Consider the following 16,443-nt stretch of genomic DNA (forward strand, 5'->3'; position numbering starts at 1 on the left):
CAGAGTCGAGCACGGGCTGACCGCGGACCAAACCTTCGGTACCGTCCATGGCGATGGTGCGGACGGTGTTCTCTCCTAAATGTTGCGCCACCTCAAGAACGAGCCTTGGGGATCGGTTTTGTACTTCCAAGGCATTTAGGATGGGTGGTAGATTGTCTTCGAACTGAACGTCGACGACGGCACCGATGACTGCAACTACCTTACCTTGCCCTTTGCCTGCAGCTTTGGCAGCATAATTTCTGTTTCCTGCAGAAACGGACACGATTTTTCCACATTCTGCAACAGATTTTGCAGCCAGAAGGCTGCTACCCACTCTTCCTACAGCCCCTAACATTTTAATTTTAATTTTAATAAATGATATGCACGGGCTAGGTAAGGATTTGTCGAAAAGTAAAATTATGTAATAACCTATACCTACGATACGATATCTGCGGCAAGTCAGATACGTATAATGTTACCACTTTTCGCTAGTCGCTACGGATACCATAAGTTTAGTAAAGGATGGCAACACATCTTATTGTAATGTCCCATCCAGACACTTCAGAGGCTACACGAGGGAACACCAGTGTGAGAATAAGGACGGTGCGCTCATATTCCCTTGAGGTAAGACCTCGCTTCGTTTCACTGTCGCTCCGGTTTGTATAGGTTTTTCGGGCGCGAAATAAATGACGCGAAGTGGTGAGTAGAGAGAATCAACGGCGTAGCAGGTAACTAAATAAATAGTCGAGTGTGGATGGCTAGCACTCCTGCATCCTCTACTGATCAAGACTCGTGCCAAGAGACTCTAGGGAGCGTCAGGCGAGAGTCTAGTACCGGCATAATGGCATAATCCACAGAGAAGACTACCATTAAAAATTAACAAAGAATTTAGGGTTTATTTTGTTCCATTGCTTGGCTGGAAAACATCTCAATTTTCAAATTTGATTCTGGCACTCGCCGGCCGCTGACGCTTGGGAAAACGCATATGAAAAACAAGTTAAGACGGTCGTACAGATCATAATACTATACTAGACGGTAGGTAACATTACTGAAGTATATTCATTATTAGAAATTTATGTAATATATGCCTTATTTCCCTAATTTTACAATGAATTAATATTCAAATCCATACATACTATCTTTACAACAATTGTGTTTTTAATTGTTATAAGAAAAGTCAAATTTCAATTCAATTCTTTTGCTGGGTGGCAATTTGTTTATGCACAGAGAAAAGTCAAAAGAATACTAATGTGTCACAAGTCACATTACGTTATCTGTCAAATAAAATAACACTAACCTGATAAGTTGAATGTGCAAAACGGAACGAATAAAACGAATGAGACTACGTTTCATGGAGGCAATAATTTATAATTCCAAGTTCTAACTACAGGAATTTTAATAAATATGACTATGTTGATATAAATATTCAAATCAACATCATTATTTTATACGCAGTAATAAAATTTGAATCAGAATGATAAGACGGCGATTGTTTTCTCCTGTAAGTTACCTATATATTTTTATAGGTTCCCTTGTTTTGTTTTTCTATGAAATTAAGTCTATTTTATGGTTTAATGTATTCAGAGAAACTGTAGTACAAAGATGTATTCAAAAAACTGTTCTTTTAGATTCTTCGGCAGTACACTATAAAAGGTTATGTTGATTATGCAAGACCTTCCAATATTATTCCATGCTGTGAAGTTTTGAATCGAAGAGTACAAAGTACCGTAGCTGTTAATGAAAGTTACATTAAGAAATTTATGAAGGCGGTGGGATGGATGGATCAAGACAGAGCTGTAAATGTTCTTTTTAAAAATTCAGAAAGATCTATTAATAGATATTATTATTTTTACTCACTTTAGTAATTTCGATTACAATTATACATTAGTCTACATTTTTTAAAGATTTTATTAACATACACCCCTTGTTAGATTTTGGCATAGGAACCTTCTTATTGATATATAAAAGATATTACTTTTTGCAATGTACAATTAATAAAATGTGTCAAAACACATTTTAAGGTGTATCCACAGCCTTATATTCAAAAGAAAAAACAAATTAAATTACATTCATTTATGCTCACTACATTAAACATCTTTTAAAAATTATATTTCCCATTACAAATACTTAGCCTTTTTCTTTAAACAATAAAATTAAGCCAATGTATATGCATATTTTATTTCAGCGGCTTAAACTTACCGGATATTTCTTATACGAGTGTGTACCTGAAAAAATAGCTTATCAACAATGGTTTGAAGTGTTGGACCTCCCAGACACATTTGCATCTTGGTTCATGGTTACTGAACTGCATGTATGGTTGATACTAGTTCGTTATATGGCAGAAGATGTCACTGTTACTGGAAATAAGAAGAAATATATGAAGGGAGATGGCCACTTTGTGCGGAACTGTATTATAGAAGCACTCTGGTCAGACGTTGCTAATAGGATAAAGTTGTTAGAGGTAAGGCTTACTATATCAATTATATTATAAATACAAAAGGGCATTTGTTTGATTTATGTGTCTTGCACATCCCTATTGAAAGCTTTTATTTGGAAGGAGGCTGGGGATGTATTGATCTAATTTTTTTCAAAAAAAAATATATCTTTTCCATGAGATTTTTTTGGCTGTGTCGGATACACTGCATGTGAAAAGTTGGTTGTTAATAAATATATTGTTAAATGCAGTTTGTAGTGTGTTGACTGTTAAAAAATTGTTTTTGGTCATTGGTCATAGTATAAATTAATATATAAAGTCTGATAATGTCTACTAAATTTATAGTTGCAATAAGAAAAAAAAAATTTGTACATGGAATTTACTTTATTTTCATGTATATGATATTAATATCTGATTTTTTAGGGTGCAAACCCAATAATAGCCAAGAAACAAGTGACAGAATTATCAGAGCAATTTCAAGCTGCACTAGTGGGTTATGATGAAGGTTTAGATGACGATAAGGTGTTAGCCGCAGCAGTGTGGAGGAGGTTTTATTCATTGTCACATGATGTCAATGCAGAACACGTTGAAAAAATCGTGCATTTTATACGACATCAGGTAAAAACCTATATTATGACTTAAGGCTATCAATATTTTTTTACAACAGTGTGTACATTTTTTTTATCAATAATAATATATGTTAGAATAAAAAATGCTAAGGTTAACTATATATATCAATTGACATATTGGCACAAAAAAAATCGTAAATATAATCTATATATATCTATGATTAATTCATTTTTAATGTTAAAATATATACAAAACTGTAGGTGTTGAAAAGTGTATGACTAAACTAATCATAGTTTTTAGACAAAATTGTACCATAGGATGTTATTGCTTCAGAGAATTTTCTCTGCATAACTCCAAGGTAATGCTGCAAACGAAAAAATATGTTTTTCTTAAATTTTACTCTGAATTCATACTGAATTTTTTTAGTTATCTCTTTGGACCATTCCTTTGCTAGTAAAAGGTTTAATCTATTATCAACTTATTATTGTTTTTAATATTAATGTGTAGAAATGAAGTTCTTTTTCTTAAAAATCGTTTTTTTTTTCAGATGGTAATCTTAGACAAAATACCAAGTGAAGATTTAAAATGGAAGCCACAACTATCATGGTTAAGTATAGTGGATCATTAGTTAAATAATTAAGTTATATACTGTTGAGATTTAGAAATAAAACGATTTAATTTATAACAGAAAAGTGCTTTTATTTAAACATTTACGAAAAGAATAGTCTTCTTAATTCTTCACAACGCTCTCGTTCGAACAACACAGTAACAACAACTTTGCACAGATTATCAATTTTACAGTATTCGTTACAATACGGCCATCTTGTATCACTGAGTTTTGAGTAAAAAGCGTTATAGATATCTAATAATGTTTTTTTGTCTGTGACCATGGAATGTACCAAGTTATTTAAGGTTGTGGGCGAAAGATCTTGGATACCATAAGTGTTCTTTAGATCGTAAAGTTGGAACCAGTGTGGCCGTTTTCCTGGAGTGAGGTTGGCTTCAGTTAAGTTGTAAATGTAACTGTTAATGCTCAATGGTTCCTGAAATGAAAATGTTTATTCGGGAAATGTTGCTATGGAGAAAAATTCTCAGAACTTTGAACAAACTTTCTCTAAAACTAAAATAGCACTTTTAATTTGATTTAAAATGTATATGTTAGTATATTAAAGTTTATTTTTTATCTTCGGATATCCCATAAAGGAAGCGTGAATAAATAATTAAAAAAACGTGAATACATACGAAATTTTGCGGTCCAAAAGTAGCGATTTTATAATTAAGATTATAGTTTATGTATGCGGTAGCGCTACCACCGCCCCATGCTACTGCTACGGGGCTGTTGTTTTCATCGTAAAACAATCTGAACTCGTCTGAGTGTAAGTGCCCGTTGAATTCTGCTGCTATCGTTGATTTGAATCTAAGAAAAATATTTATCTTACGATTATTTAAAAAAGTAAGTATTAGAATTAATCACATCGAATCGTGTTAAAAACTAAATTATAGTGGAATCGTGGCAAATGCGTTGCCAAAACCTAGCTCTTTTAATTATACAAACCTTTTTTTACTTTCTTTTTTTTAAATTGCGCTTTTAATGAATCGCTCGCTATCTATATAATAAAAAAAAACATACCTATTAATAATGCGATTGTACTCGCGGGTCCAAGTATATGTCAAATCATGCACGCCAGGTGGAATGTGACTCAATATGTGCACTTTTTCACCATTTTGTTCAGCCTTGTACAGCTCACTTACAAGCCAGTCTAAGTGACGCTTAGCATCCATTGGGTCGAAAACTAACCACCTGAAATAGAAACCGAATGACTAGCTTGTCCTGGCAGGTTTCAAGGTCTGTGAATCGTTATTTCATTAACATGTATTACTTTAACCAAATATAATATATAGCTATAGAATTCATGAAAAAGTCTACATATGTCACAAGGAGATGCTGAAACCCAGTGTTGTGCAGGAGCCTGACTGTTATTATAATACTAACGAACTGCCCTAGCTTCGAACGGATGCAATAATGCATGGTATATACATATGAACCTTCCTCTTGAATCACTCTCATCATTCTATCTAATTAAACAAACCCCATCAAAATCTATTGCGTAGTTTTAAAGATCTAAGTAAACAGGCAAACAGACGGCGGAAAAGCAACTTTGGTATATACTAATTATGTGTTGATTAACTGACTCAACCCCTTTGGTCAACAATTACCGATCTGAGCAGTATGTTGTTTTTATTTGTAAATTTTTAATATAAGCTAGCTTTTTTCCGTCGCTTCGCACGCGTTAATCTGGAGTAGTAATAGATATTATTATACATATAAACTTTCCTTTTGCATCACTCTGTCTATTAAAAAAAAATCCATGTAAATTCGTTGCGTAGTTTTAAAGATTTAAGCATACGTCGCTTTCTCTGTCCCTATGTCCCTAGGAGAGTGACAGAGAAAGCGACTTTGTCGTGTAGTGATATTAAAGTTGTTGGTAATTTTGATTGTGTGAGTTTGATACAGTTTTATGTGTGATTTTCGTTTGTTTTATAATAACAATAATTTTATTTATTTCCTTTTTCTCTTCTGTTAATTGTATGTCTCTTGGAAATTCAATCTTTAGTTTCCGACTTAATTAAGTAACTGCTTTTTATGTCTATTTAAACATATATTACCAATTATATTTGTAGGCCACATTGTTATTAATCGAAATCACCCGCAGGCCCGGTCGTACAACCATAGAGTATTCGCCTCGTCTACGCATGGTTTCTTTTGCCTCTTCAGTCAAATACATCTCCCATTTTTTAGCCAAACCTTCATATAACCAAGTGGTGTTCATGTTTTTATCAGTTATTCTCTCTGGTGCGAATCTGCCGACAAGCAAAGACATATGTGACATAAAATTTACAGTAGCCCATGTTGTCTCTACCTTAAAAGTAAAATTCTGAAAGTAAAAAAGCATTGAAATAGTAATTTAGATAATTTCGCGAGGCGATTAGCTATTTTTATACAAAGCTAAATACATTACTGGTTGGTAGGTTGAGATTCGTGATTGCCAATAGTAGCTAAGACTGGGATGTGGTCGCCAAAAGTTTTTCTTATTTTTTCTACAAGGTAAAGATTCATGTCGTTGATTAATTCGTAAGTTGTTTCCCAAACATGATGGTCAATTGTGTCGCCTAAATAATAGATCATGTCAATATCCTGAAAGAGAAATAATGATCCTATTAGGTTTCTTATGTTTTTGCAGTCACAGACGACATTCACAGTTTAAACAATTTCATAGACGCGTTGTGGTGATTACGACTATGTAGTTATTTAATTCAGTTGATGATAAAGATATGGAGTCATCAACTGAATTAAATAAAGCCTTTTCTTTACTGGTGCCGATAGTTTCTGCACCTCTTTGTAATACTCTATTAAATATAAGGGTAACGGTAAGGTATGGTCATGTTTTTGACGAACTACCTCTGCGTAGTTAGTAACCGTGACTTAAACATAGGATCGATCTCTGCCATTGAAAAATAATGTATATCTAGTAAGTATTTATCTATTGTCGGGTGCTTTTATAATGATAAGATCGATTATCAACAAACAAGATACATATAAGTTGGTATATTTATCTCTATTTTCGATAACATATAATCTTTGTTGGTACTGAATGGCTTAATCTATTCTGTTAAAGGGAATATTTAGTAGACATATAATTACCTTATGTGTAGAATGGATTCTATCTATGACATCATCATAAGCCCAAATGGGAGAGTCGCAATTCCGGTAATCACCCCAGTAGCCAGCCGGGGCAGAATTACGCGTATTTCTGTTCATCTTGCTTCTAATCTGTTTTAACTTCTTCCCAGCATCTATATCAAGGACGATTTGTCCATTCACTTCAGAAGTGCTGTTCAGAACGATAGGGTCGTCCGTGTCTGGGTTGTAAGTGTAATTGTGTGAGTTGGGCGTTTGTCCCGCCCTGCAGCATGTTGGATCAGAGCAATCCGCGACTCCGAAGGGCTCGTACAGCGGGTCTATATGCGCATCAGATATGATAGCCACGGTGAGAGGTTTATTATCGATCTTTGGAGTCTAAAAATTAAATTAACACCGAGGAATATTTAAACCTTACGTCAATTCACGTAACATCGTATAGATCTACTGATTTTCGACCAAGTCTATACTTTAATTTACTTCACAGAGCATTCATACTATAATATGGATACTCTGTGAAATAAATAGGACGTATTCACAGTGGCACGTGTTAAAGCAGACTATTTTTTACTGATTGAATACTATTTATTTGTAAATAATATGGTCTTCAATTGAAATAACGTAATTTTTGTTTTACTTACGACGGATCCAGTACTAGGAGGTGGCAATTCTACTTCCCAGTTGTATCTCTCATCATTGTAGTTGCAATTGTTGGATTGTGTATTTGTTTGTAGAAAGAAGGCACAAAACGTGCGCGGTTCTGCTTCTGGTGTGTTCCTTATTATATACGTAATTATGGGCTACAAAACAGTAAGCTTATGTCGGATGATCAGCAATAAATAAAATAAAGCCAAGTCTTTTCTGGCGAAAAATTTTATGAAATCAGTAGGGTAGCACTATGTTTTGAAATATTTTTCTTCCATGAAATATTTGCATTATTTGTTTAAATTGCCTTTTTGTTAATGCTTACCCCGTTTAATAAGACCGCACCGTGACAAACCCTTGGAGATACAATTGACAAGTCAATGCAAATCTGCGATGCAGAGACTATTAAATCTTCATCAGATACTCCGGCATTGACAAGATCAAATAATGCAGCAAACAAGCTCCGGCATAATAAACAGTTCAGCGTCTGTAATCGAGCATGAATAAAATTGTGTATGAATTATGTATAAGGGATTGTATAGTGTATAACTGCTTTCTTCCTACATCTTAATCATTCCATATAATTAAATTAAAACTATCCCAATTCGACATGGGTAATAAATTTGCTGTAAATGAAAAAAAAAAAGAAATCGGAAAAGCGGTTGCCGAAATAAATCATCTCTGAAAATTTCAACTAACTATCACGGTTCACTACGACGACGGCGGATAGATAGACAGACAGACTGATGAAAAGTTTTAGTATCTAATAGGCAATAGGGATCCGTATTACCCTTGGGCACGAAACTGTAAAAATGGAAATAATTTAATGCCATATTCTTTCCACTAAAATAGCAACAGCTATATTTAACGTCAAGAAATATCCTGAAGAGCTAATATAACTTCTATTATGCCTATATAATATACCTATAGGCTATAGCGTAGGTATATCACACATGTTCAATTTATTGATATAATTTATCTCTATAATATTTTAAATTGTTAAAGAATTTATATCATAATTATTTCCTTACATATGCAAAGTTGTTATCATGACTTACTGATAACATGAACACAAGTAAATATTCATAGTGAAATAGGTACATGTATGGCAATCCTAGTCATAAGATGCTTAATGCTTATTTTTACAAAATTTTGCCGCCACAGAATGGATTGAAATTATAAGATATTCTGTTATTCAAAATTTCACGTACCGATCGAGGTTCTAAGCTTCTATCATCTGCCAAATCTTGTTGAGGCAAATATAAAATCTGCGCTAAATCTTGAATATAATTTTTCTCCGTTTCATTTAATTGATTTTTACCAGCTTTAAAAAAGAGGTTTTGTAGATCCTCTGAAATGTTTTATAACAATCAATTTCACTTCACTTTCGTAAAGTGCTATTAAATTTAATAAATAACAAAAAAGATAATTCATATTTTTTAAGCTTAAGATTCATTATTCCAAATATCAATTACGTATATGCATTATGTTATACTATACAAAATTCTGGGATTAATTTGATATCATACCTGAAGATAAATACTTTGTTGCGACACAAACACTTATACCATAAATGAATACGATTAAAAACACCTTCATTATGACAGCATTTGCCACTAATTAGCAAGGATCGTTATAGACTCACAATTTTTATATACCACAAGATGTGTGAATAAAATCGTTGATAAAACACTACGCATTGACCAATGGGATTATTCTGTATAAAAGACTGATTCGACAAGGTCCCACCATCGATATGTATATATTATTATCGTTTATAAAACACACATCTTTCTGGTACACTCATCAAGATAATTCTCAAGTGATCGATACCAGCCCACTACAGATTAAGCTTTCTGATCTCAAAATCGATTTAATATAAATTTCTGTTGAATACACAACGCACTTCATTCACGTTCGCCGCATGACATAGCCCACACTCTATTCAGGTAGTTGTCATTATGCTCAAAAATTATTCGATTATCCACAATCCATCATGTTTTAAATGTTGATAAATGATTGTACGATATTCATGAACCCAATCTCTTTGAAATTTATCTATGAATTTTCATTTTTTTTTTAACGTGGTTCATCCTTAGAGGCATTTTCTTTCAATATACGAATATTTGACCTAGTTCAGAGTGTACGGAAAAAGTTTTGTTAAAATTTATCTAGAACCCTTAAAAACTAAAAATAAAACAAACTATAACCAGATAACATATTTATTACTGCAAAATTGTGAAAACAATAAAATCGTGGCCTTAGACTTCTGTCATTTCCACATCTTCTATAACCAAGTCATCCAACATCTCCGCCAGTGTGATGCGCGGGAGGGACGGGTCGATGTCATCAGTATCGATAGGGATTGACTTTTCATCCTTGAATATGTTAATGTTTTGCCTGAATGTGGGATCCTCTTCAAGATCATCCAAAAACTCGTTGTAGTCCCTGTTGAATAAAAAACAAATAAGGCTTTGTAGAGTAAAAATTGCGTTGCGTTTTTCTATTTGATTTAAAAGTCTTCATAAAGCATTATCATATCTTCAAATGTCTTGACTGATAATAGGATAGGAAAAGACTTGTGTCTATTGGATAGAGAAAAAATATTATATAACCAAATTAGAACTAGACCAAATTTAAATGACACGAGTTGCACCAGCTTTCAAAATAAAAACAAGAATCATAGAAATCGGTTTATCCAGTAAAAAGTTATTAGGTAAGAAACTCAAAAAACACAGTCAAATTCAAAAAAATGTACCCCATATGAAGAGGGGATCTCTCCAATCGTGTAATTAGATTTAGTTTGAATCTTAAGTTTAAACATTTCACAATAAGAATTCTATAATTTATCTTAAAGCATTCATTTTTAGCGAAGCATATATAAAATTGTTATATTTTTTATAATATTTAACATTTATCTAAGTTGTGTATCAGAAAATCAAACAATAGTAGTATTTCTTCTTGTAATATACCTGTAGAAAGTAAAACAGATCCTTGATAATTTTCTTTATTTTTTGTTTTGTTATGTTATGTTGATTTACCATAAAAAATGTATTTTGATATTTTAAAAGTCCAAAAGTAACGAAAAGTCATGATCAAAGTCATGTACATCACCTAGTTTTCCAGACATCGTTTAATAATCGCAATAATTAAGGTAGGTTATTTTTTATAATTAAGGAGTTTATCTTATCTCGCAATCGTCAAACCAGATTGCGTATCGACATGGAAGTAGGTTTGATAACAAATAATTATGCGATTGTTTTCATTGTTTAGATTTAAGATGAAGGTCCCGCTTGTGACCGCTTTATTTATAAGTATTTATGGGTATTTGGGCTTGAGGAATGGTAATGTATAAATAATGATATACGTTAGACTAGAAAAAAAAACTCAAAATGATAAAAAATATATGTACATGTTGTACAATAATGCTACGAAATTTAATTTTTAGATGACGAGTCATGAGATCTAACAGAGATTTGGTTCACAATGCTTAATTGAATTTGTTTTTCTCCAATATTTTATGTGGAATATAAGACTCTTATGAAGGTTTTTACGGTTATACATTACGTTGGCTGTGAAAGTTATGAAACAATTAAATAATAATAATGTAAAAAATAGACTAATTAACACGCGTTAATGGTAGAATCAACTAAATTATCTCACTTGCTGTTATACAGAGTGTTAGGTAATTATTTAATCCCGGCGATCATAATCTATGATAATGTGATAAACTCATGAAATTATTGCATTGTCACCGATTATTGATTGGAATATAAAGTTTGAATTGAATCTGCACATTTAAGTAGGTCAAAATCCAGGAGGCCACTATATGCAAGCATACATACCTACTTACAAACATACAGGTGAAGTTAAAAAAAAGCATCTCAATATCACACATCGATGAAGTCGCATCCAAATCATAGGCAAAACGTTCGAAAATCAAACGAAAAAAAAAATTCAATATGCTGGTCGAGAAGATATTTTTTGTTTTCTCTCTTATGGCAAGATTTTACTATTAGCCAATTTCATGTAAACGGTAGGGATTCTATACACGGGAATGTAGGATAGAACGATGTTATGTAAGGTGACCAGAAGAGTATACAGATAAAATGCTTTGACGTTGTTGCTAAATATTAAAATGAGATAAATTACTTTTATTATTTATTAGGATACATAAGTATGTCCTATACATAGACAGTAGGTAGACGAATTCTCAAGGAAATTAAGGAATCATACAAGGAAGTATGATCCTTTTAGGGCAAAGACAAACATGTAGTATATATTTCCCTCTCCTTCTCCACACTTGCAATCTTCAGTATTTGAGACACAAATTCTAGCTTAATGGCTAATATCAAACTCTCATGTGGATTATAGGCCGCGAAGGTTCCTAGACATTAAAATAATACGGCCCCATATCCAAAACCACAGACAAAACGTTCGTAACGTCAAACACTGGCTGGTTAGAAATGAGAAAAAAAAAGAAAATAAAAAATTAAAACTTACTCGTTCGAGGAGCCCGCGCCGTCGTGCAGCTCGTCGGCCATGTGCTTCAGCTTCCAGTTGCGCGCGCGCCGCCGCGCCGACCGCTCGCCGTAGTGCTTCTTCACGAGGAACACGTCCGGTATGAGGCTGCGGTCCAGCTTGTCCAAGTTGTCGTCGTTCACGTTGGAGTCGCTTAGGTTGTAGCTGGATGGAGATATGGTTGAAAGAATTATAAAAAACGTGCAAAACGCGCGGCGTAGACAACAAAATATGTATGCATGTGCTGCAGCATAATTATTTAAATGCAAAATCCTTGCATATACGATATATTATATTATATAGGCCAGTTTTCTGCTAATATTGTCTAGAAAGTTATGAAAATGGGTGATGTTATGAAAGACGAAGTGCTCTTTTTAAATTCACACTTTACAACATCATAAATTTTCTGTACGCGTCGCCATATTAGAAAATTTTTATTTTTTCATTATATAGTAAACGGAGAAACTCTAACACTTATAGATTGACATATCTTGAATACATGATGTGATAAAGCATTTTTATTCATGTCAGTCTAGATGTGTGAATCATAAAAATATCACTTAATCCACAATAAAAAAGAACAGTTTGACAATTTCCTTAGGCACCCCTATTTGCTAGTATAACTTTTAAATTTTCACCACATACCCTAATACAGTGTCACCAGGCTTCAATATGTGACCTAGGTGTGTCCTAGCGTGCACAGGACTGACATCCAAGCCTAGCTCACTCGCCTTCACCACCCACACATCGGCCACTACATGCTTGTTTGAGACCACACCTTGCCCGGGGAATGTTTTCTTTTCCTATGCACAACAAAAAAAAATATTGATAATCATAAATGAAACACCAAAGCCTGTGTACACATTGGTCTCTTGAAAACATGAACTTCCGGGTTATAGTTGGTATGTGTAAAAAAATCTATATCTAAAATATAATTCTATGCAACATTCTTATAAGAAACACAAGATAAATAAATTACAAAGGTTTACTAATCTAATAATATTTTAAAAATTACTACATTAATGTGTGAATTGCTGCTAGTAATCATTTTATAGCAATGTTCTAAGCAAAATCCTTTAAGCAATGTATTAAAACTATAATTCTATTATTTGTCTGAATATTTTCAAATTATACATACATGTTCTTTTAAAATATCAATATCCATAACAATATATTCAACCAATTGCCGTGGATTGCAAATTGGCGTGAAGGGGTTTCTCCAATACACTGTAGATGATATATCACACACTGGGAACAAAAAAAAAAATAACCAAGTTTTTTTACAATATACGCACTATATACAATAATGTTAATTTAATTTATTTCTTTTAAAAACGATTAACATAATTTGGACCAGAAGAATCTCAATTTAGCTGTACATTTTTTGTTGGTTTTGTTATAAGACTGCATGATGTGAGTCTCTTTGTGTTTGATTCAAAATTGTTGTTGTTCAGTGAGATTTTTTGAAGACAACAGGGATTTATATATAACAACTGTTTTGATTGTAAGTCAATAAAGTTCTTTATTAACATTCCTATAAAGTAATGAAATCATTTAGAGTGATGTGTAATGAATGAATTTTCATGCAAACATACATTCATCTTCTTAAATATTTAGTCAGTGTAACTAGTGATTAATTTATAAATACTGGCATATTTCTATGAATCAATATCTAGCATCTATTTTGAGTAAGAGATGAGATGTAACTAATAACGTAAAATGTAAATGTTACTTTTGAAGCATATAAACATACCTTGGCCAGAATTTGCATCAATAAGATGTATTGTGCTTGTAACTCTCTGAACTAGGCATATAGGTGATATAGAGCCAAGCTGATGTGTCAACTTCTTCGGCAAACAGACCACACTGTCTTTAGACAATGGTACAATCTCAATGCTGAATGTGAACTTGTAATTATACACATTACTGTGGATATCGTGCGAGATAAGCTTCTTAGAATGTTGACATTTTATTGGTAGCACAGATTGGATGAAATCAACCATTTTTCGAGCATGGTTTTCTGTAGCATAGAAGAAGTCTAGACCATCTGAAATAATAAATATCAAACTAAGAATGAATAGGAATGATGCGTTTTGTCTGCCACCAATTATTTCGTTACAGATTCTGTAAGTAGGTAAATTGCTTAGAATCACTCTAACAAATATTGCTACTGAAATTTTATATAATATGTATGTTGTACATATTTGAATATTGCTCTTAACGTAAGTATAATATTTTTTTTTCTAATAAGACATCAACAAGTTATTATCAATAAACCCGTGAAAATTAGGAACACACCATAGTTTGTTTACATTTGGGTAAATTATTTTGAAATTAACTGAAAATTTTTAAAATTTCTCAAACAAACTAGGTTCTGGAAACATTAAGGAAAATCCAAATCAACAACTCTCTCTATGCACAAGTAAATAATCTCAAACGCACCATGCTTTGGTTTAATTCCAAGTGTATTAGCATGTGCCTTGTGTTTCAAAATCAACTGCTCCAAGTAGTAGAATGTTTTCCTGTTATTAGCCCGTTGTCTGACCTGCACCAATGCGCGCCAATAATCTTGGGCCTCTGAACGGTGGCAAGCATCACACATTTGATGTTGGACAACATATTCTACAATAAACGTCTGTTGCAACACAGCTCCACCCATAACCTCACCTTGTACTGTCAATTTTACCTGCAAATTTATATATTGCTATTATATACATTGCCCATACCCTCTCACATGATTAAAGAAAATTATTGTGTCTCATATTATTTTGCCTAATATCAATTAATCAATTTTACGAAATTCACATGCAAACAAACAAAAAATAAATATCAATCTTAGTGGGCAAAATATGATCTTTCCAGAAAAGATAGAGATTTCCAATGGGTCTGCTGCATTGTATACCACTACATACAATTATTTTCACATAAAAAGATCAGATTATTCTGGTTTAGCTGATAGCTATGTTTTTTCCTATGTATAATAGCAGTACAAGAGCAGACTTAATCTATTTAAGAATATATATTTTGTTTATATAAACTAAAAAGTCACCTTAATTCTTTTGGAATGTGGTTCAGTCCACGCAAAACCAGCATCTACCAATTTCACTCTATTTAAGCCTTTGAGTCTTTTGAGGCATAAGGCCAACAGTTCCCTTGATTCCAAAGCACAAACGACCCATTCTGCTGGCGGTTGAAGATACCTTAAAATAAATAATAATAAATGAAATAACATATGATTGGTTTAACTCTCGGATACTCTAGAATTGAATTTTAAATAAGTGCCCTTTTAGAAGAATTTAAATTAGACTAAAGCAATGAAAATAAACGTATACTTTAGCAGCCTTGCCTTTCACAGCCCCTACAGAAGAATAATGTAGCTTGCTTTGGAATGCAATCGGTAATATCGACGTGAGCTCGGAGGCAAGCAACACACATATTGGAAGGATTTGGTTCAATAGGAACTGCACATTGACAGCATAATCTGGAATATTAAAGTTATATGTTAAAATATTATGTAGTTGAAAGTAAAACCGTAACATAACCTCTATTTAAAAAAAGAACTTGCATTCTTGTGCTTGTAGAGACTGGGGCATCTTCCGGTGTTATGTACTCCATTGTATCTTTATATTTTAAATATTAATTAATCAAGATACTAATTTATCACTTATCACATACTATAATGACCATTTAATTCAAAATTAAATTACTAATGGTTTAGATGTATCAAGACCACATAAAACCATGCCTGTTTTGACATGACAATTTGGCATTTCTAGCATACGATTGACAGCACAATTGACAGCTTGATTTTTCAATATATTATGCTACGGACACACAATAAAAATGTACCGATGGTGTACCTAATAGTTTCTCCATCAGTGCGATTACGTTGACACAATTGCGTCTTAAATTTTATTATTATGATTATTATATGTAGGCAATGATACGTTGTGGTTTATTATATTAGTCAACGAGTCGAATTGAAATGTGGATTTAATTTGATTTTTAATACTTAATAAGCAAGGTTCTACTCGCAAGTGGCAACATTGGAGTTTGCAAGAAAAAAAAATCTCCATTCCTCTTACGTAAACTCAGTGGGCACCGGATTTTTAAAAGAAGAATCTTAAATTATTGTACATTCCTACGACTACAAATCGAAACGAAAATGTTTTCTACCGTGGGTAGAGCTGGTCTCTTGGCCACAAAAACGGTGGTTAACAACGCCCTAGCAGAAAAATCTCCTCAAATTGCCGGAGCCCTCGTGAACAAACGTGATTATGCAGCCAAAGTTGCAGCTGGAAAAGGTCAAGGTAAGGTGGTTGCCGTAATTGGAGCTGTCGTCGATGTACAATTTGAAGACAATCTACCACCCATCCTAAATGCCTTAGAAGTACAAAACCGGTCCCCAAGGCTCGTCCTTGAGGTGGCGCAGCATTTAGGAGAGAACACCGTCCGCACCATCGCCATGGACGGTACCGAAGGTTTGGTGCGCGGTCAGCCCGTACTCGATTCTGGCTCTCCCATCCGTATCCCCGTAGGAGCGGAGACTCTGGGCCGTATCATCAACGTTATTGGTGAGCCCATCGACGAGCGT

The 16,443-nt window shown here is 33.4% G+C and overlaps 5 protein-coding genes across 5 annotated transcripts in view; 2 read left to right on the forward strand and 3 right to left on the reverse strand.

Moving 5' to 3' along the window:
* The window catches only part of LOC119838297 (ATP synthase subunit beta, mitochondrial-like), a 2,442-nt gene extending 1,979 nt beyond the window's left edge, over window positions 1–463 (reverse strand). The window contains exon 1 of the mRNA XM_038364165.1: window positions 4–463. Coding sequence (XP_038220093.1) covers window positions 4–334 — 331 coding nt within the window. The 5' untranslated portion in view covers window positions 335–463. The remainder of the gene's footprint in view (window positions 1–3) is intronic.
* Window positions 464–1,261: 798 nt separating this feature from the next.
* LOC119838390 (ubiquinol-cytochrome-c reductase complex assembly factor 1) lies at window positions 1,262–3,670 on the forward strand. Its single transcript, XM_038364323.1, has 5 exons — window positions 1,262–1,480; window positions 1,608–1,775; window positions 2,165–2,440; window positions 2,837–3,031; window positions 3,531–3,670. Exons 1-5 carry the CDS (start codon window positions 1,454–1,456, stop codon window positions 3,609–3,611), a joined length of 747 nt encoding a protein of 248 aa, XP_038220251.1. The 5' UTR covers window positions 1,262–1,453; the 3' UTR covers window positions 3,612–3,670.
* Window positions 3,662–8,927, reverse strand: LOC119838298 (sphingomyelin phosphodiesterase-like). The gene is made up of 10 exons (XM_038364166.1): window positions 8,858–8,927; window positions 8,540–8,679; window positions 7,654–7,815; window positions 7,325–7,483; window positions 6,687–7,061; window positions 6,004–6,179; window positions 5,651–5,845; window positions 4,614–4,784; window positions 4,226–4,400; window positions 3,662–4,026 (listed from the first exon to the last, which is right to left on the reverse strand). The coding sequence occupies exons 1-10, from the start codon at window positions 8,925–8,927 to the stop codon at window positions 3,694–3,696; spliced, it is 1,956 nt and encodes a 651-aa protein (XP_038220094.1). The 3' UTR covers window positions 3,662–3,693.
* Window positions 8,928–9,534: 607 nt separating this feature from the next.
* On the reverse strand, window positions 9,535–15,605 carry LOC119838366 (60S ribosomal export protein NMD3). Its single transcript, XM_038364291.1, has 10 exons — window positions 15,542–15,605; window positions 15,415–15,500; window positions 15,196–15,330; window positions 14,899–15,049; window positions 14,292–14,535; window positions 13,603–13,896; window positions 12,988–13,097; window positions 12,495–12,652; window positions 11,832–12,014; window positions 9,535–9,776 (listed from the first exon to the last, which is right to left on the reverse strand). The coding sequence occupies exons 2-10, from the start codon at window positions 15,462–15,464 to the stop codon at window positions 9,590–9,592; spliced, it is 1,512 nt and encodes a 503-aa protein (XP_038220219.1). The 5' UTR covers window positions 15,465–15,500; window positions 15,542–15,605; the 3' UTR covers window positions 9,535–9,589.
* A 285-nt stretch (window positions 15,606–15,890) lies between these two features.
* LOC119838299 (ATP synthase subunit beta, mitochondrial-like) overlaps window positions 15,891–16,443 on the forward strand; it is a 1,948-nt gene continuing 1,395 nt past the window's right edge. Inside the window, exon 1 of the mRNA XM_038364167.1 lies at window positions 15,891–16,441. Within this exon, the coding sequence (XP_038220095.1) occupies window positions 16,015–16,441 (427 nt within the window). The 5' untranslated portion in view covers window positions 15,891–16,014. The remainder of the gene's footprint in view (window positions 16,442–16,443) is intronic.

The sequence above is a fragment of the Zerene cesonia genome, unplaced genomic scaffold, assembly GCF_012273895.1.
Source record: "Zerene cesonia ecotype Mississippi unplaced genomic scaffold, Zerene_cesonia_1.1 Zces_u002, whole genome shotgun sequence".
In the NCBI taxonomy this organism is placed as follows: Eukaryota; Metazoa; Arthropoda; class Insecta; order Lepidoptera; family Pieridae; genus Zerene; species Zerene cesonia.